The following is a 21,333-nucleotide window of genomic DNA, read 5'->3' on the forward strand; positions in this document are numbered from 1 at the left end:
ATAACTACTTCATTTTACAAACTCACCTCTACTACATTTGTATTACTTGTTTCAGTCTTCCTATGTAGGCACTCTGTTTTACCCTATAAATACCTTATTCAGTGAGTACCCTGCAACCAACAAGGTCATTGCTGGAAGCAGAAAGACAATTATAACCAGTCCCACTTTTTATACATTTAGGGTATGTGCACACACACTATTTACGTCCGTAATTGACGGACGTATTTCGGCCGCAAGTACCGGACCGAACACAGTGCAGGGAGCCGGGCTCCTAGCATGATACTTATGTACGATGCTAGGAGTCCCTGCCTCGCTGCAGGACAACTGTCCCGTACTGTAATCATGTTTTCAGTACGGGACAGTTGTCCTGCAGCGAGGCAGGGACTCCTAGCATCGTACATAACTATGATGCTAGGAGCCCGGCTCCCTGCACTGTGTTCGGTCCGGTACTTGCGGCCGAAATACGTCCGTCAATTACGGACGTAATTAGTGTGTGTGCACATACCCTTATTGCTGCAGTTTTACAAAAATTGTAGAGAATGATTCCAAGGCCAAATCTTACAGAATCCTATAAACATTCCTTACAGGAGGATTATAATCTACTACTTTTGCGCTTCTTTTTATTTAGGTTTTTAAATACAGAGAAAATTTACAGCACACGGAAAATATTACAATTCTAGAGCAAAAATGTCAAACGCCATCATTGACCATAAAATCCAGTCTTCTGGGAATGTTCTTATCTGTAGAAACAGAAAGATGTATATCAATGTTATATATATATATATATACTGCTCTCTACCATGTATAACAGAAGAAGCGATGATGTCAGTGACCTGGGATGGAAATGGGGAAGATGTTTAAAAATCCCCCCTTATGAGTATGAGTCCTCTGTGTGGCTATGTCGCCTGCCCGCGCTCCAGAGCGAAGTGACAGCTGCCTCTGTATAACGGTCTATAGCCAGCCATTATTTAGGGGTAAGGGGGGTAGCATTCTCCTGATCAATACAGCGGACTCATAAGCAATTGCGGTCTGATGCATTACTACGGGTATATATGAAACAAGCTACTGCATATTTTTTGTTCCATTTGGCACTGGCACATAGCAAACGTGTAGATATTCTATACTGGGGTTATATGAGATTAGGAAAACATGACTGCTTCCTTTTAGAAACAGCGCCACTCTTATCTATTGGCTATATCTGGTATTACAGCTCAGCCCTGTTCAAGTAAATGGGGTCCAGTCAGGGTTGACAACCTGAGTTTTTCTTTTTGTAAAAAAATTTATCCAAAAATCACGGACAGCCAACATTTGTTTACGAACCAATTTGAAAACCATAATGACTCATAAAGATTATAAGTAATAGATGTCTGTAGCTTAGAATATTGATATTGAGACATTAGTAGCATTTACTGTGACCTCTAAAATGATGAAAATTACAATCCTACCAATCTGTAGAAATCCCTCCAACTTTGAAAAGAATCACAGACCCACCATATTTTTATTACTGATGCTGGAAGGAAGTGCCGTATCTTTACGGACTGTCAAAGATGCTACGGATGGTTGGCAAACCTGGGCCCTGTGCTGAGACAGCAATGCTAAGCATTTGTACTTGTAGGAGCTTCTGGAAGGAGAAGTTCTCCATTGGTATCCACTTCCCTCATATATGTCTATTTTTCATCAGCAGTAGCATATGCAGAATGCAGGCTGTCATAAGCAGTTGCCTCTATTCTGCTAAAAGATTTACAGTGTAATGGTGAGAATTTTATTTCTATGCTGCTGCTTTGTTCTGTTACCAGGTCTCTACTGCTCCAATGAATTGAATAATATACATTTCTTAGGTAATTTCTGTATAGGCCTAATATGAAAATCGTATATTTAGCTTTGGCTTGGAAAAGGCAAACGTATGCCTTGAAGGGGTTAGCAGGGCTTTTCAATTGATGTTATATACTTTTATTCTGATAATCAGTAGGGGTCCCATCAACATCCCTAAGGACCTTCGAACATAGCAATGCTACTGGACCTTATCAATGTGGGCTCCCCGGGCCACAGAGTCCCCATGGGTCCCCTGTCTACTCCACCCTTAGTAAAAGGTAGAGAGCATGGAAGTCGCTGCCACAGGATGTGATGGTTGATTCATTGAATCAACCATCAAGATGCCTTTCTTGAAAAATATAATAATATTACAGGTTATGAGGACTAGATTCTGGAGATGGGACGGTGATCCAGGGACTTATTCTGATTGCCATAATTTAAAGGGGTTGTCTGAGACTTAATGACTTTGTGTTAATGCTTGTAATTTATAAATGTAAATACTGTACATTTGTAATATACTTAAATATTCCAAAGTGGCCCCATTTCCAGATCCTGCCGTGGGGTATTTGACGGGTGACGTCACTCTCTGCACTGGCTCTGGCCGCTTTGTTGATCTTGAATTCTTTTCCGGGTATACGACACGTCACTCTTGACGTGGTGTATATCGGCTTGTTCTGTTGTAATGCGCATGCGCGGCCCCTGCTGTTATCTCGAGAACAGCAGGGACTGCGAGAACAGCAGTGACAGCGCATGCGCGTTACGGGCTGTGAAGCAGAACAAGCCGATATACACCACGTGATTAGTGACGTGTCGTATACCCGCCAAAGAATTCAAGATTAACAAAGCGGCCAGAGCCAGTGCAGAGAGTGACGTCACCGGTCATGTACCCCACGGCAGGATCTGGAAACGGGGCCACTTTGGAAAATGTAAGTATATTACAAATGTATTTACATTTATAAATTACAAGCATTAACACAAAGTCATCAAATCTCAGACATCCCCTTTAAGTCGGGAAATAATTTTTTTCCCTAATATGTGGCAATTGGCATCCACCTCATGCTTTTTTTTCCCCTTCCTCTGGATGGATCTCTGTTTTTTTCAACTTTATCAATTATGTAACTATGTTTTCCCAGAATGTCATGGGCCCCCAAGTCCTGTGGGTCCTGACATCTGCCCAGGTTTTCTTGGTGGTGACGCCCGCCCTGTATCTTATATGTATATTGCTCAATTTTCTGCTTTCAAGTTGTTTTTAATTACAGTAGATTCAGCCATTCATTAGATGGATGATAATTATTGTGGTCAACATTACAGTTCTGCGAGGGCTGCCATTTAACTCTTTTAGACTTCTGAATGGTACGTCTTAATAATGCAATATATTATCGCAAAACTAAACAGACTTGCCATTAGAGAGTCTGGTAAAGCTGGGTTATAGCCCCTGTTGTATCTTTAAAGTGGTTGTCTGGGCAGAGAGGAGTTTTTAATACTGAAGTGAATAGGAGCAGAGTTGCAGTACTGCAGCATGGCCACTATACAGTGACTGGAGCCATCTGCTCACGTACCGAACACTGCATAACATCCGATACCTGGAGGCAGCCGGAACAGATGATCAGTGTGGGGTCGGGGTGTTGGACCCCCACCGATCATATACTGATGACCAATCCTGTAGATGGGTCATCAGTATGAACAAACCCTTTAATGGAGACATTCGTTTTCACCCCCCAGGGGCAGCTGTAAAAAAAAAAATCCTTTTTTTTTTAAGCACATTGACATAAGAAAATTTTAGGACATCGGGATGTTTATTGGTGGTTTTTTTATTTTATTTTAATGCAAAATTCTCTTTAACCCCTTGCCATTGCAGCCATTTTTAGTTTTTGTCTTTTCCTCCCCATCTTCCAAAAGCCCTAACTTTTTTTTTTTTACGTCGCTATAGCCGTTGTTTTTTGCAGGGTCAAGGTGTAGTTTTATCATGGCACCATTTATTGTACAATATAATGTACTGGGAAAGTAGAAAAAAAAATCCTGGATTCCTCCATTGTTTTTTGAGTTTCGGTTTTACAGAGTTTACCGTGCGGTAAAAATGACATGTTAAATTTATTCTGCGGGTCAATACGGTTACAGCGATTCCAAATGTATATTTTTTTATGCTTTACAAAGAAAATACGAATTGTTACAATTTGTTTTGTGTCATATTCTGAGACCCATAACTGTTTTATTTTTCCGTCAATTGAGCGATGTAAGGACTTGATTTTTGCGGGGGAAGCTGTCATTTTTATTGGTACCATTTTGGGGACTATGCCATGTTTGATCAGTTTTTTTTCCTTTTTTTTGTGTGACACGAATTGACCAAAAAACAGCAATTCAGTTTTTACATTTTATTTTTTTATGGCGTTCACTATTGGGGTAAATAATGTTATATTCTAATAGTTTGGACTTTTACAAATGTAGCGATATTAATTATTTTTATTTTATGTTTTTTTACATTACTTTTGATGAAAAATGGGAAAAGTTTATTTGAATGTATATAATTTTAACTACCTTATTTTTCGGACTATAAGACGCACCTGACCATAAGACACACCCAGGTTTTAGACAACAGAAAATAGGAAAAAAATTATTTGTTAAAAGATAATTTATTCTGTTTCACCACATTCTGAGAGCAATAACTTTTTTTTATATGTTTCATCGATTGAGCGGTGTGAGAGCTCATTTTTTGGTACATCCAATTTTATTTTTTGAAGCGCTAAGTTGACCAAAAAACTACTGTAATGTTTTAAAAAATTACGCCGTTCACCATGCGAGTTAAATAACAGTATATTGTAATAGATCGGACTTTTACGGATGCAGCGATACCAAATTATTTTATTTTTTACATTGTGCTTGGGGAAATATGGGAAAAGGTTGGTTTTCTTTGAACTTTTAATATATTTTTTTTTGTTTAAATTTCCACTCCTGAAAATTGATCTAACTTTTTTTGGTTTTTCTTTTACAATTTACTAGTACCCCTAGGGGACTTGTAACCAAGTGGTCGCTGGTTCATGTGCAGTTACTAAAACAGCGTAACTCACTGTGCTACGCGGTTTCTGTAACTATTATTTAGTTCTGTGGGAGTTACGGAAACAGAGTAGCTCAGCGAGTTACGCTGTTTCAGTAACTCCACATGTAGTCAAGTGGCCAGGAGAACACAGAAAGCTAGAACGGGGTTTAGGGGGCCCCATTCTAGATATAAGTGCAGGTCCGGGAGGTGGGACCCGCATCTACCAGACATTTATGACATCCTGTGGATATGTCACAAATGTCCTTCATAGAAAAACCCCTATAAATGCCACGGTCGCTATTGACCGAGGCATTTAACTAGTTAAAGGGGTTTGCCATAAAACACATGTATCCCCTATCCACAGGATAGGGGATACATGTGTGATCGCTGGGGGTCCGACCGCTGGGACTGAAAGCCACCCAGAGCGCTACATGAGAAGCTTGGACTTCTTCCGGGTTCTGTGTCCGGCTTATTTGTTCGGCAGCTCCATAGAAACCAATGGAGAGCCACTCACGCATGCGCAGAAGAATCCTATTCATTTCTATGAAGATGCCGGACACAGAACGTGGAAGTCAAATCTTCTCATGTACCGCTCTTGGTGACTTTCGGTCCCCGTTCTCCTTAACGATCACACATCTAGCGATCACACATGTTTCCCCTATCCCGTGGATAGGGGGATACATGTGTTTTATGGCACAACCCCTTTAAACGGCCAGGAACAGCGAAATTACTGTTCCTGGCCGTTAGAGCAGCGTGTCCGCTGTAAAACACAGCTGACACCTGCAGTGTATGGAGCGGGCTCAGCGCAGCGCGTGAGCCCGCTCCATACATCATCCCCTCCGCTCCATGCTGGCACGTCATGGGTCGGGAAGGGGTTAAGTAATGAGGCGATGCCGGTTCCTTTGACTGCGGATAATAAGATGCAGGGACTTTTTAGGAAGGATTTATTCCTGCTAAAAACTGCGACCTATAGTCCGAAAAATACGGTACTTTTACCTTTTTTTTTTTTTAAAAGAAAGGGTACCTTAGGGTACCTCAACTATCAATCGTTGGCTCGTTTGAATAGCGCTGTCTTCCTGATTCCAGCACGGTTTTTCGTTTTCTTTTCCTGGACCCCCAGGATTCCAGAGATATGGCCCACTGTTGTGCTGTCACCCTATATGCTAATTTGCTGTAGTTAGCCAACGGGGTGAAGCTAGGTTCCCTGTCTCTGATGCTGACCAATCAGTGTGAGGCAGCATGAGGATAGTTCACACCCTGTTGGCTACCTATAGCAAAATAGCACAGAGGGAGCCAACACAACAATATCTCTGGAATTGTGTGTCTAGGAAATTAAGAAAAACCGCGCTGGATTTAGGGAGACAGCGCTATTCACGTCAGTAAACCAGTTAAACTTATATGACCTAGTGACAGGTCCTCTTTAGTAGGAGCAGAAAGATGGCAGACCTGAGGGCCCCTTGGCTGCCATGGCAATCATCGGGATCCCGTGATTGCGCTGCGTGGGGGTGACGGGCTATCGGAAGCTTAATAATGGCTAAGATGCCACGGTTGATATTGACTGCGGCATCTAAGTGGTTAAACAGAGTTATCTCAGATCCCGGCTGTTGCAGTGGGGTGTCGGCTGGAACATACAGCTGACACTCGCTAAGTATGGAGCGGGGTCAGCCCGTGAGCCCGCTCCATACTCCCCCTTCCCGACTACGGCGTAATCCTACGACATATGTCGGGAAGGAGTTAAACAGAGAAAGAAATGTAAAGTTTACATTGCTGCTTACAAAAATAGAAGTGAAGACTATGGATGACTCACCTGTGAATTAGTCTTTACAGCGTCTTCATTAATAGATTCACAGTAATCAAGATGATGGTCAAAGTTAACAAAGCCTGGAAAGGACTGTACATGGCGATAGCGGCGCTTCCAACTTGGGAACTAGCTGAAGTAGAAGTAGTGGCGGAAGAGGCGGTGGAGGCTGTTACAGTTTTGGCATCAAATGACCTTGTCTGTGCATAAGCATTATTTAGCACAAATTCAAGCTTGTATCCTTTTCCTGCAATAAAGGTGACAACGTTTTTCTTTCTTTTTATTTGAGACAGGCAAAATTATATTATTGCCTCCAAAAGTGATATACAGAGAGTCAAAAGCAAGTTACCACCCATATACATTTAGGCCTTATTCACACGAACATGTTAAACGGCAGTGAAACAACGGCCGTCAGATGGACCTATATAATTCAATGTGGCCGTTCCGACATGTCCTATTTTTTCACGCTTCACGCATCCCTCCATAGACTCTAGTCTATGGGGGATGTATGATATCGCGTCCCGCAGCGCAGAGCACAGATGAAAAACGGCAGAGATGCGCAAAGCTCGTGTGAATCTGGCCTAAGGCTGAGTTTACACGGGGCGCATACGCTGCGTAAAAGCACGCAGCATACGCACCCTGTAAGCCGCAGGGTATTTCGGTTGAAAACCGCACCAAACTGTGGTACAGATTTTCGCCTTGAATGTCTGCTGTGAAAAACAGCAGCACTTACGTTTCATCCCAGGGGACCGCTGCAGCCTGTGATTGGGATAAAGCGTCATCCCAGGAGGCCGGCCCTCTGACGTCATCCAGTCCAGCCTTCTGGAATGATGTTTCATCCCATGTGACCGCCACTACAGCCTGTGATTGGCTGCAGCGGTAAGATGGGATGAAATGTCATCCCAGGAGGCTGCGCTGGACAAATAAACAGAGACTCTGTAAGTATTACGTTTTTTTTTTTTTACTGAGTTGCGTTTTTTTCTGGCAGATCGCTGCGATCCCACCGCGAAAAATGCAACAACTGCTATTTGTTGCGGGTTTTACCTCCAAATTGAATTCAATGGGGAAAACCCGCATCAAATAAGCAGCGTTTACACAAATACAGTTGACATGCTGCGGAATAAAATTCTGTACCGCAGGTCAATTTCTGAGCGGTTTTTCCGATCAGTATTTACGCAGCGTGCGGATGAGATTTGTTTTATATCATCCGCTATGCTGAAACTGTATTTGCTGCGGATTTTCCGCAAACAAATTCCGTTGCGGAAAATCCTCAGTGTTTACGCAACGTGTGAACTGACTCGTAGACATGTCAGCTGACAAAACCTAAAGGGGCACATCACTGTCTAGACTTTAAAGCATCACAGCCCCTCTCTTCTAGCGAGGGTCTTGGCTCATAGCTGCCCACTGATCACATCTTCTGACATGCCTTAGGCCATGTTTTCAGTACGGGACAGTATTCCCGTGGGGAGGCAGGGACTCCTAGCATCATAGATAACTATGATGCTAGGACCTCGCCACCCTGAACTGTGTTTGGTCTGGCAAATACTGCAGAAATATGGCCTGTATTTTACGAACTGAATACGTCTGTGTGAAATCGGCCTCATATATACTATAATGGAATTCAGACTCTACCTGGCAGCTTGAGAACAAGGTCGGTGTAGTTAGCCCAACAGCTATCGAATAAGATGGTCACATTTCCATCCAATCCATTGCTGACGATGGTGTTGTCTGAGTTTTTCAGGGTTGCGGTCAGTGACAATGAACTTGTGCTTACAGACACACAGTTCCCCTAGAAATGAAAGAGATAGAATGCTTCGAAATTAGCAAGCAAGAAAATACACTTAACTAAATCACGCAATCCACACTTGTGTAATTAATATTCAGAATCATGACTGCCACCATGCCTGTAGTGGGTTAGTGCCATCTGAGCATGGTTTTTTTTTTTTCATAACTAGCTATACCCAACCTATTATTACTAGTTGCTTCCAACCCTTTTAAGGAATTCTTCAAGAAGCAGCGCCACTCTAGTTCATGGGCTGTACCTGGTATTACAGGTTAGCCTCATCGAAGTGAATGGAATACCAGCACGTGGACATGAGTTGCACAGTTTCTGGGAAAAAGCAGTCATGTTTTTCTAATCTTATATTGCAATGAATTCCCAATAGATTAATCAATGGGACCAACAGAGACCAGTGATGTCCCCAGTGTCCCTGCTGCTGGACCCACAGAAGTGACACATGACATACGGCTGACATGTTGTAAAAGTTGTCAGAAAAGCCTTTTCTAGGGAACAGGATACAGATGATGAACTTGTTAAAGGCCCTGATTTATCAACTCTAAAAGTCTATGATGGAACCAGTATGAAGGATCTGCTCTTCAGAGTCATTAATAATTGTTGCCCGTGTAAGAGGGGTATTTCCATCTAAGATATTTATGGCATATCCAAGGGATATGCCATAAATGTCTGATAGATGCAGGTCCCAGCTCTAGGACCCGCATCTATCACCTTAACGGGGATCACCCGACCTCCGTCCCGCCTGGTGCGGTCCCCCAGCCGCATCGAGGAAGAGAATAAATGGAAAGGTAGCTCGGCTGTTTCCGTAACTTCCCTAGAAACCAATGGAGAAGTCAATGCACATGTGAGGCCACCTCCACATTGATTTTCCACCTGGATTCAGCGGCCGGCAAGCGCCCTGCCAGTCGGGAAGGGGTCAGGGGATCCTTGTTCAGGTAATAGGTTTGGGTTCCAGAGCTGTGACCCTCATCTATCAGACATTTATTTCACATCCCATGGGTATACCATAAATGTCTTAGATGGTTTAATTGTTCTTCAATCTGTAGAGCAATTCTACTTTGAAAAGATACGTTCACTAAATATTGGACATGGCTGGATCATTCAATCACTACTGTGGACGTCACTACTGCCTGCAGCAATTACAATAGGGGTTTTCCAGTCATAAGAAATTGATAGCCTATCCACAGGATAGGCCATCAATATCTGATTGGTGGCGGTCTGACTCCCGTCACCTCCGCCGATCAACTGTTTTAAACACTGTATATCGACACTACAAGTGTGTCCCCTTATTTCTTACTTGCTTGTCCTGTAAATCGCCGACACACTTGTAGCGGCGATTCCCAGCATTACAGTCTTCTCCCATTCAAGTGTAATACTGTGAATTGCCACTACAAATCAATGGCGGCTGCCCCTTCAAAATAGTTGAAGGGCAGGGGTGATGGGAGTCAGACGCCCAAGATCAGATATTGATGGCTTATCCTGAGGATTGGCCATCAACTTCTAACTAGAAAACCCCTTTAGATAGTAAGTTTATCCAAAAGGTTTTTTTCTTTTCTTTTTTCTTCTTCTAGTTTTATGCCACTTTGAGGAAATGTCAGATTTTCCAACAACCCCTTTAAAATTGTTATGCCTAAAGAGATATGTCCACCTTTGCAAATAGTTTTTATTATAAATCTCCTACTGTTTTGTGTCTAGTGCTCTACTCAGACTTGTGTCTCGAAGGTTACAGAATACAAATGCACCCTGGTTAGTCTGATCCTTTCATCTATCCCCTAAATAAACAAATAGGGACTGATGGAAGGGTGTCTGACAGCAGGATGAGACTACACAGGGTTTACTTGTAATCTGTAATCTTTGAGGCACATAGGTCTGCATAGGAACTGTATACACAAAACGGTAGGAGATTTTTAATGAAGACTATTTGCAAAGTTGCTTCATTATTAATTTTAGGTTAATTAAAACAAATAAAATAATGTTGCGAAGTAAAGCTCACGTTACAAGCCACTTACCATAATACAATTCCCTGATATAGTAGCCGAAAAACTGGAACTTCATGCATAAAAACCGTTCTAACGAAACTGTGACAGTGTTGACCATAGCAGCCACTCAGATCAATGCCGATATGTGTGACCGATCATGACCAGTTGTGATGCGTGCGCAGTACTTACGTTGGAATCTACAGCCATTATTGATGGCTGCTGTGAAAGTCTCTCTCCTGGGAGTCCGGCCACAGGTTCTAGGATGACCATGAGCTTAGATACAGTAGCCAAATAATTTCCAGAAGATGGCTGAGTTCTGTTAATGGACTGAGCTGCCACCTAGAATACATCACATCATGTCACTGTGTCGAGCTTGTAAATGGTACAATGAAATTTTATAATAAACAACTGCCTGCTGATTGTCTCCGTCAAAGGGTATGTGCACACGAGAACTGTCTTTTACGTCTGAAAAGACAGACTGTTTTCAGGAGAAAACAGCTGCGTCGTTTCAGACGTAAAAGCTCCTCCTCGCATTATGCAAGGCGTCTTTGACGCTCGTAAATCTTGAGATGCTCTTCATTGACTTCAATGAAGAACGGCTCAAATTACGTTGCAAAGAAGTGTCCTGCACATCTTTGCCGAGGCAGTCAATTTACGCGTCGTCGTTTGACAGCTGTCAAACGACGACGCGCAAATGACAGGTCGTCAGCACAGTACGTCGGCAAACCCATTCAAATGAATGGGCAGATGTTTGCCGACGTATTGTAGCCATAATTTCAGACGTAAAACGAGGCATAATACGCCTCGTTTACATCTGAAAATAGGTTGTGTGAACCCAGCTTTATAATACAGTGTAATGAGATGAGTATAACACCATAGCCTACTTTCTGATGGCTATGAAGTATGCCCATCTTTGGCAGAGTGGTACCTAATTTAAGTGTATACTGCAAACAATCCTGGTACCAATTTGTATGCTTTTCTTTCATTCTGGTGGTTGATTCAGGGAAGCAGTCATTACTTGCCGGTTCTGGCCTGCTTCTGAATCCCTTCCCAATACTTGATGTTGGGGCTGACATAAGTTACCTCATCGGATGTGGCAACGTCGGTTAGAAGCCCAGGGTTAGCTTGCAGCTTGTATTAAGTGCTTCTCAGGGACTTCTGTACACTCTGAGGGGCACCAGGGGCAGGCACTCAGGGGGTATCTAGGGGAAGCACTCTGGGGTGCATCTGTAGTTGGCATAGAAAGGGGCATTTAAAGTCTTGTTGGGGGCATCTGAGGTACCGATGGGGTAATCTGAAGCACACAGCGTTATGGGAACCTCTTTGACCTTTTATAAAGTAAGTAAAGTTCAGGTTAATATAAACAGCAAAAAATTATGTGGCTCCTTTCTTTTCCTGGGGAGGAGAAAAGAGAAGGGATGGTTGTACCGATTCTCAGTTTTAAAATGCTGTCGGTTAAGATAGTATATACTATATATAGCCTCATAGGCCTACAGGATATCACTACAACTGTCCTTTCGGTTGACTGGTGCATAGTTTATAGTAAAGCTGGTCTGGTTGTATGTACATCAGGTAGTTGCGTTTACAGCAATTCGCTTATATGCATGTAATGTTATATACTTGCCACCTTTATGAGCATGAATGGTCTCATAATAGAGTAGGACCGTGCGGGTAATTACCTGACTCCAGGCAGGATCACTAGGAGATGGAATTGGTTGAGAAATAGACAATGACGACACAGTGATGTTCAATTGCGAGCTGAGACTTCCATTAATTGCGGCAAGTGCCAGGTTTTTACTCATAGTCTGGAAATCGGTGAATGTCAGTGCACCTAAATATGAAGACCAGTCAGCAGAAGATCATTAGTGGGAAAACTGCAATACACTAAAGCTAGCAATACACTAGAAATTTTGTGTAGCTCTCCTCATAAAACATCAAGGCTAATCGATTACAGATTAGCCTTGATGAAGCGCGACGTCACATGAAACGGCCTTGACAAAGAGTGACCATACATAAAACGGCCGTAGGCTAATACTCTACATTCCACTACCAGGATAATGGGTCTCCTCCTTACCTGTTGAGTTAGTAGTGGAGTTAATTTGTTGCGTAGGTGGGTCAGAAATTTCTACTGAAACAGTAAGTCCACCTGTGGCTCTCTTTCTGCGTCTGGACCCCTCCTGAACTATCTTTGTAATGCGAATTTTGCTTGATGGGATCTTCAGGAAAAGCGCAAGGTTTCTGACAAGATTGTCACCATAAAACTGATCTACAGTCATTGCCGGTAGATTAAATGCAAGAACAATCAGAGGAGATGTATGTATTTCAACTGGAGTGGAGCCTCTGACCAGAACATACAGCATGTCATAGTCGTTGTCAAAGAAGTTTTCTCCCAAAACCGTTGCGTTGAGCTGAGGCATATACTGTCCTATCAGAAGAAGTGACAACATTTACATAGTCAACCAACTTCTCTTATATTTGGCAAGCCATAATACTGTTCAATTAAATGGCCAGAGCCAATCAATAGGCAAGAATTAGGTCATCTGTGGGGTAGATATGTAGAGGTTCTTGTCTGTGTGCAGGAGTGGACACATGCAGTATAGGGCCCCTAAGCAAAAAACATGATATGGGCCCCTTGGTCTGAGGCCCTGTGCAACTCCACAGGATGCACATATGGTATCTCTATCTATCTATCTATCTATCTATCTATCTATCTATCTATCTATCTATCTATCTATCTATCTATCTATCTATCTATCTATCTCATATCTATCTATCTCATATCTATCTATCTCATATCTATCTATCTCATATCTATCTATCTATCTATCTATCTATCTATCTATCTATCTATCTATCTATCTATCTATCTATCTATCTAATATCTATCTATCTAATATCTATATATCTAATATCTATCTATCTCATATCTATCTATCTCATATCTATCTATCTCATATCTATCTATCTATCTATCTATCTATCTATCTATCTATCTATCTATCTATCTATCTATCTATCTATCTATCTATCTATCTATCTATCTATCTATCTATCTATCTAATATCTATCTATCTAATATCTATATATCTAATATCTATCTATCTCATATCTATCTCTCTATCTATCTATCTATCTCTCTATCTATCTATCTATCTATCTATCTATCTATCTATCTATCTATCTATCTATCTATCTATCTATCTATCTATCTATCTATCTATTTCATATCTATCTATCTATCTATCTATCTATCTATCTATCTATCTATCTATCTATCTATCTATCTATCTATCTATCTATCTATCTATCTATCTATTTCATATCTATCTATCTATCTATTTCATATCTATCTATCTATTTCATATCTATCTATCTATCTATCTATCTATCTATCTATCTATCTATCTATCTATCTATCTATCTATCTATCTATCTATCTATCTATCTATCTATCTATCTATCTATCTATCTATCTATCTATCTATCTGTCTATTGACAGCTTTGATCACGTGGAAAATTTTGCCAAGAAGATCCTTTAAGTCAATAAATGAAGTAACAATGGTCTTAACCATCTTGTATTGTGTCACTGTAATAAACGTTCTAGAGACTATTTATTATTAGACCAATATTAGTCAAATACTAACATGAATCCTGTAGATGTGTTGAAGGAGATTGCTTTAACTTACCCTTATAAGTGGGTTCCTTCAAGATATAATCTGATCCCTTCCATTGTATATTTGTAGGATATATGTAGATATTATTAACATAGACATCCAATCGTTGAGGATTTGAGAAATAGATTCCCACAAGGACAGACTACAATAAGAGAAATGTAATGAAGTCAGTGGTGGGATGCTAAGACCCTGTATTGTGGCATATTCCAGTCTCTATTACAGACCCACAAGCTCTTAAAGATGTTGTCTCACTAAGACAAGCTCCTTCCATAAGTCCTTCTAGGACATATGGGCGTCATGGTGGGGGGTTTCCAGCTGCTAAGTATTAGTGGCTCTCACTCTGGCAAACCCAGCCTGTACATGTGTTACATGGACGGCCAATCGTTTGAATGCTCGCCATGCAATACTACATTTCTCCAGCGGGGCTGCTGCTGGGGAAATGTATGGCTTGCGTCAATGTCAGCTTCAGTTGTTATTGCCAGGGGTTTCAGAAGCTGGATCAGCTAATCGTCGGGCCAGCTTCATTAAAAAAAAGGGTTTGGCTTCATGAGACAAGCCCTTTAATGTGCTATAGCAATTATCCCCAGAAAAAAATGTAACACCATAGGTTAGGTAAAAAAAAATGTATGGGGGCCACAGTGCTGAGACCCCCACGATTATTAGAACAGGCATCCCAAGCCCATCGTTCCTCCTCAATGTACGCCCCGCAGTGAGGTGGATTTTAAATGGAGTGGCAGTCACACATGCGCACCGCCGATCCATTTAGTGCCTATGGGGCTGACGGAAACAGCCGAGAGCTGTACTCTTCTGCCTCCGTCGGCCCGCCAGTGAATATATATTTATAACCTATGCTGTGGACAGGTGATAATTGTTTATTGTGGGATAAATGGACTACCCAGAAATGATATTAATATGTGATGCAATGTTAATACTCCATAAATAATAGCCTTGAGCATCTATTTCAATATCTTACTTTTGTGTTGTCTGTGTTGAGCAGGTTCAGTCGCATTTTCTGGGGGCTCGTGCTGGTAAAATAAACGTCAAATGACTTGTTAGTAGCCACTATTGCGTGAAACAAGGAGACCCTCTTCTGACAGGTGTACCCAGAACACCAGCCATGGTCTTGGGGCCCTAAAATATAAAACAATATTATGAAACCATCAGAAAACAAACATGGAAGAAATATATGAATGGAAATAATAGATCATACATACCATTGATCAGGTCTACGTAGCCATCCCCCAGCACAGCCACCGGTGAGAGGCGTCTTGTCTCAGTGTCAATATCAAGACTCTCAATGACAAGCATCTCATAATTCAGACCACTGCATTTATAGCTCTCCCAGGCTGACATGTATACACACGTGTTATCCCTGATGATCCCTGAGGGAAGAAAACACAGCTTACTGAGGAGAAGAACGGACTTATAAATAAGAAGGATCCCACGTCCATGAGCAGGACAGTCAGTGTAGTTGTACACCCTGGCATCTGCTCTTGGGGTTATTTTTAGCAGAATATAATAAAATTCTTTAATCCATTTTCTTAGGGACCAGAAAGTTAAACTTCTTAATATATCTTCATAGCTGGCAGAGCTCAGATTTTTTTATGCAGAGCTCCAGATTTCTCCTGGTTACTTACAGTGCCATTGGGGTTAACAGCATACTGTTTTTATTGATTTCAATATATATGTAGATTGCAGAAAGCTCCTTAGTTCTTCTTGTGGCGGCTGCAGGTAGTCAGCAATAAATGATAAACTACCATGTCTATGCAGGGGATTTGGAGCTTGCTATGAGAAAAACAGTGCTCTGACTGCTATAAAGATATATTAAAGAGGCACTCCAGCAATTTTTTTTTCCTATATAGTGCAACATAGGCTATTATTAAAGGGCAACTAAACTTTCAGAAAACTTCTGATGTATCAGTGACATGTCAGAATTTTGATCGGTCACTAAAACGAAGAGGCCGAAGTGCTTGTCAGAGTGCTACTTTAATCACTGAATAAGCACAGAATGTTGAACCTAAAATAACATGGTGTAAAAAGCTGGTAATTGCCCCTTAAAATTATTAAAACATATTTTGTGTGAACATTTTATTTTGGGCTTTATTAAGGGTACTCTACCCTTACAAGTGAGCAGGGCCAGCTTCAGGTTTATGTGGGCCCTTTGGCCACACAGACTTAGTAGACACCACCTCCCAGGTAGTGCCACACGGCCACCACCTCCCAGGTAGTGCCACACAGCCACCACCTCCCAGGTAGTGCCACACAGCTCCCTCCTCCCAGGTAGTGCCACACAGCCCCCTCCCTGGTAGTACTACACAGCCCCCCTCCCTGGTATTACCACAATAGCATCCTCCCTGTAGGTAGCGATTTGGGGTTCCCTCTAGGAGTGGATTCTCCAGAAAGAGCATTGCCTATACTCTGGCTGGGGATTCCGCTTTAGGGGAAACTCCTGACATCACTGTCCATATATAGACAGTGTTGTCAGGGGCAACCCCAGAGCCATAGCACTACTAGTAACTCTGCCTGGGACTCCTGCTCTGCTCCTGACATCACTGCCCATATATGGATAGTGATGTCCGGAGCAGAGCTGAAGTCCCGGGCAGAGTGCTAGTAAAGACTCTGCTCCAGTACTTCTGCTCTGGGGTAGTGCCTGACATCACGGTCCATAAACGGCTAGTGATGTCAGGGGTAACCGCAGAGCCAAAGTCCAGAGCAGAGTGCTACTAGCTACATATATGGACAGAAAGGTAAAGGGCTTTCCCAGAGACGGAGTCCCGGAGCAGAGCTGCTAGCTCTCTGCCTGGAACTCCTTCTCTCCCTCTGACATCACTGTCCACATATGGACAGTGATGCTCCCAACGGTAGTGGGCCCCGGCACTTGCCCGGATTCGCCGGGTGCTGACGCCGGCCCTGCAAGTAAGTTTTACAGACTTTGTTATGACCATCCAATAATCTTACCAGGACCGTGTATAAATTGTGAAGGCGGCATGTACTTAGTTTAAGTTGCACACAATTTGATGCTAGTTTTTGATAATTGTTGTTTATGATGCTAAAATAATAATTTTCCACCAATGGAAATATGCTCGAAAAACACACGTGGGGCATTATATGTGTATTATATGTTCCATGATAGTAACAAATTTAAGTGGTGAATATAGTTTAGAAATATTCTTTCACGTATACCTCTATTCTCAACAGCAGCCCAGTAGCAAACTATTTTATTTGGGGGGAAAAAATGAAAATAAATAAAATAAATAATGGATTAATACATAACGTGAATATTACAACTTTTCTTTTTTATAATGTGTTTTTCTTTTAAAATAAACCAATAAGTGGTGCATATATTTCTACTTAAAATATTCAGTCTCATATTCTGAAAGACTGTAAGTGTTCTGTACAGTTGCTTGAGTCTGGGGGTATTTACCTTTGTATGGTGCCACTTGTGACACAGGGATGCGACTTCCATTCAGGGCAGTCAGCATGACTTTTGGAATCCTGTAGTCTCCAATACCGTGCCTTGTATCTCCATCCCACTGGTATTCTGACTGTGGAACTACAGCCCCAACCTTCCCCAGGAAAGAACCATCAAGATCCTTCAGCAATGTCTTCTTTTTAGCATCGCAGTCCATATCTACGCAGTCGGAGGGGTTGGCTTTGCTGTAGCAACAAGACGAAAATTATTAGTAATGTCACATTTAGATTCTAAACTACATACACAGGCTTTTATTAGTACTACACACCTTACAGGGAATTCTGCAGGGTGCGTTAACCAAGGGCACCTAACATTCACTTGACTTCCTATATATATATATATATATATATATATATATATATATATATACTCTCGTGGTATATATACTATAGAGGCAGACCAAGTTATTGCTATTGGGCCCTTGGAAAGAGGGACACAGCCCTGGTTCCTCTTTTCCTTATCGGGTACCGAAGCCGCGCAGAACTCCCCTCTACAGAGCAACTGCATTGTTAGCCAGCAAAGTAAACGGGAAACTGACCCAAGCGGCATGGAGAAGGAAATAAACATCAGGCCCTTCTGTCTAGGGTGAAACAATCTGGCACCATTTTAAGCTTTGCTATAGGGCCTCCTCTCTTTTACATATGCTACTGACTATTTGTGAATATGTAGCTAGATAGACGCAAGCGAATACAGAAAGGTCTATATACTATACAATAGACTGTCTATCCATGATACACAGGCTTGTTTAGGTGTCTCTTAAGGCCCTTTTGCACGGGTCAATTATCGATAACGAGCGTTCACAGCTCATTGTCCTGTCTAAATAGGGCAACAATCAACCGAAGTATGAGCAAATGCTCATTCATCGGCTGATCGTATAGTTTCACCATCTGAAAATATTATCGTTGTCGGCAGCACATCCCCCTGTGTAAACATGACAACGATCAGCCGATGAACGAGCAAATGCTCATTAATCAGCTGATTATATGGTTTCTGCAGCAGAAAATATGATCGTTTTCGGCAGCACATCTCTTAATGTAAACAGGAGGATGTGCTGCCGACATGATAGAAATGCATGGGGACGAACAATCGTATTAACGATCGCTCGTCCCCATTTATTGCTCCTTGTGGAAGGAGCAAACAAGTGTCGATCAGCGAGCTGTCGCGTTGATTGCCGCTCGTTGTTACGGCCAAAATGAGCCGCTGTAAAAGGACCCTAACCGAGGCAGCAAGAAGCATATCAGTTGTATATTATCTGTGTACTGGGAGGGAGAATTCCTAAAGGCTTTTAGGCATATTTATCCTCAATACTAAGACGTATTTTATTTTCGTACAGCTACATACACTACGTCTGGTCGATGGATAAAAACTTTCTGATCTTCTGAACTGTCCAAGGTTGTTATTCTGGAGACTGCCACTGGATGCTGCAAATCTTCATTTTCTGGGTTTGTCATAAACATCACATTGGATTCTCCAGAACACACAGCTTTGTATCCAACAAATGTTGTATCTTTAAATGAAACAATGATTACAAAATGTTATTGCAGAGATGAAAATAAAATAGAAATCTTCTATGAGATGATAAATAGAAGTGAACTATAAAGTAAATAAGGAATAGTTTACCTGCCACGGTCATGAGGCCACTGATTGCATTATAGCTCATTATTCCAGCATTTGGGTGTCCAGGTGCCAAGTTATGGGCAGAGGCAAAGGTTGGCCAGCAAATACCACTTCTACCACCTATATAAGAATGGGAGGGGGGAGGTAACGTATAAATCTATGCGACTGGAAGCGTCCAGTAAAATCATGACCATCCAGACATGATAATAAGAGATCTCAACACCTCAGTACGCCGTTGTGTACTCATTTATTCTGGGTGTTGTATGGAAGTTTTAGATTCTTTTCATTGAGGACTCTCAAAAAAAAAACTAAAGTTCTTTGATTTTCTATTTTGTTATATTAAAGTAAAGTCAGGAAATACCTGTCAGAGGTCTGGCACTGCGGTGTTGGGCAGAAAGCTTGACATTGGCATCACTATTTGTCAAGACATCTTTGCAATCAAAATCTGAACTGGTTCCCACCAGCAAGGATTTCTGAAAATAATGAACATGACAGTTGTATATATTAAATACATTCTTTTATACATTGTTTCTAGTGTAAAAACCTAAAATAAAACCAGTTACCTACCAGATACCTACCAGATACCCTTTGTCTTGGATTTTCAAAAGGGCACAAACAATACAGCCCCAAAGGGTTTAACTGAAAAATGCTTTGTGATGTATTAAACAAGGTCAAAAGAAAGAATACTGCGTAAGTTGTTGGTGACTGATATTGGATTAAAGAACCTTAAAGTGAATTTCACCCTTTTAACACCATGTTGTTTTTAAGTCCAAAATTCTGCGCTGATTCATTTCTTTATATGACTCTATATAGGCCGGACCTTTTTTTTTTTACAGAGAATTCTAGCTACCACTAAGGTGAGCTTTAAAGTGTAATGCATACTGTTTTATCATTGCGTTCAATGTATGAACAGTATGCAATACGCCCCCTAGCCCCCCCTAGTGATGGCTGCAGTCAGTCAGAATACTATCATTTAACTCTGTCTCTATGCAGCGGATTTAAAGCTCTTTATCAGAAAAATCGGTCTCTGACCGCTATATGGATATAGTTAAAGGTTAATCAGTACTGAATTGTGGACCTATTTTAATCTAACCCCTGTATAAATCCCTTGTACGGCCACATTTTGAATATGGGATTCAGATTTGGGCTCCACATTGCAGAAAGGATATAGGAGAACTGGAGAGGGTTCAAAGGCGGGGGACTAAATTATTGAATGGGATGGGAGATGTCGCTTATAATGAAAGGCTAGAGAATTTGAGCTTGTTCAGCTTGGAAAAAATACACTTTAGAGGTGATCTTATGAACATGTATAAATAAATGTGTGGTTAATACAGGGGACTAGCACATGATCTGTTCATTCCAAGGACTCTACAAAGGACCAGTGGACATTCATTGCGTGTGGAAGAAAGACGTTTCAGACATCAATATAGAAAAGGGTTCTTTACAGTTAGAGCGGTCCAACTATGGAAAGCCCTTCCCCAAGAGGTAGTGATGGTAGATACTATGTCAGCATTTAAAAAAAGTCTAGATGATTATTTACTGACAAATGGCATTGGGTTATAATTAATCTAGCAATGAAAGTCGTGTAATGATTTGAGAAAGGTTGAACTTGATGGACCTGTGTCTTTTTTCAACCTATGTGACTACGTAATAAAAAATTAAAAAAAATGGTTTTTGAAGGTTGATATAACTATTTGGTCATCTGTCAGACATAAACATTTGAATACTTAAGACAAATTATACAAAAACATACTATACGATACCAATACATTTCTATGGGGCAAACAAATAGAAAAAGAATATCCTTTTGACATATGTTTGACATGTTTTTTTTTTCTTTTGTTTTTTTTTTCAATAAACAGAAAACCATAGCTTGACAAAAATGGATGCCAATGGATGCGTTTTTGATTCACTACAGAAGTCAATGGCAAACCAACTCGAATATTTGATTGTATGTTTGCTTACTCACCGAAATCTGGACAGTTTTGTTAGATATCTGGTGAGTGACTGATGCTGGTGTGTATATTATAGTAAGTACACCCATTCCATTTTCTGCTAGAAATACATCAGAGATCTGCACTGAGGATATGATCTGCAACAAAGACACGAGACGCTTAAGAATCTCTAGCAAGACATTAAAAGGGGAAATAAA

The 21,333-nt window shown here is 41.3% G+C and overlaps 1 protein-coding gene across 1 annotated transcript in view; it reads right to left on the reverse strand.

Annotated features, from left to right (window-relative positions):
- Positions 1-592: 592 nt before the first annotated feature.
- PKHD1L1 (PKHD1 like 1) overlaps positions 593-21,333 on the reverse strand; it is a 134,504-nt gene continuing 113,763 nt past the window's right edge. Inside the window, exons 55-68 of the mRNA XM_075825819.1 lie at positions 21,151-21,273; positions 19,543-19,654; positions 19,185-19,301; positions 18,906-19,071; positions 17,517-17,749; positions 15,307-15,474; positions 15,066-15,223; positions 14,105-14,234; positions 12,493-12,843; positions 12,098-12,249; positions 10,608-10,757; positions 8,277-8,433; positions 6,654-6,891; positions 593-740 (exon numbers count right to left, since the gene is read on the reverse strand). Coding sequence (XP_075681934.1) covers positions 6,668-6,891; positions 8,277-8,433; positions 10,608-10,757; positions 12,098-12,249; positions 12,493-12,843; positions 14,105-14,234; positions 15,066-15,223; positions 15,307-15,474; positions 17,517-17,749; positions 18,906-19,071; positions 19,185-19,301; positions 19,543-19,654; positions 21,151-21,273 — 2,241 coding nt within the window. The 3' untranslated portion in view covers positions 593-740; positions 6,654-6,667. The remainder of the gene's footprint in view (positions 741-6,653; positions 6,892-8,276; positions 8,434-10,607; positions 10,758-12,097; positions 12,250-12,492; positions 12,844-14,104; positions 14,235-15,065; positions 15,224-15,306; positions 15,475-17,516; positions 17,750-18,905; positions 19,072-19,184; positions 19,302-19,542; positions 19,655-21,150; positions 21,274-21,333) is intronic.

Source organism: Rhinoderma darwinii, chromosome 5, assembly GCF_050947455.1.
Source record: "Rhinoderma darwinii isolate aRhiDar2 chromosome 5, aRhiDar2.hap1, whole genome shotgun sequence".
Lineage (NCBI taxonomy): Eukaryota > Metazoa > Chordata > Amphibia > Anura > Rhinodermatidae > Rhinoderma > Rhinoderma darwinii.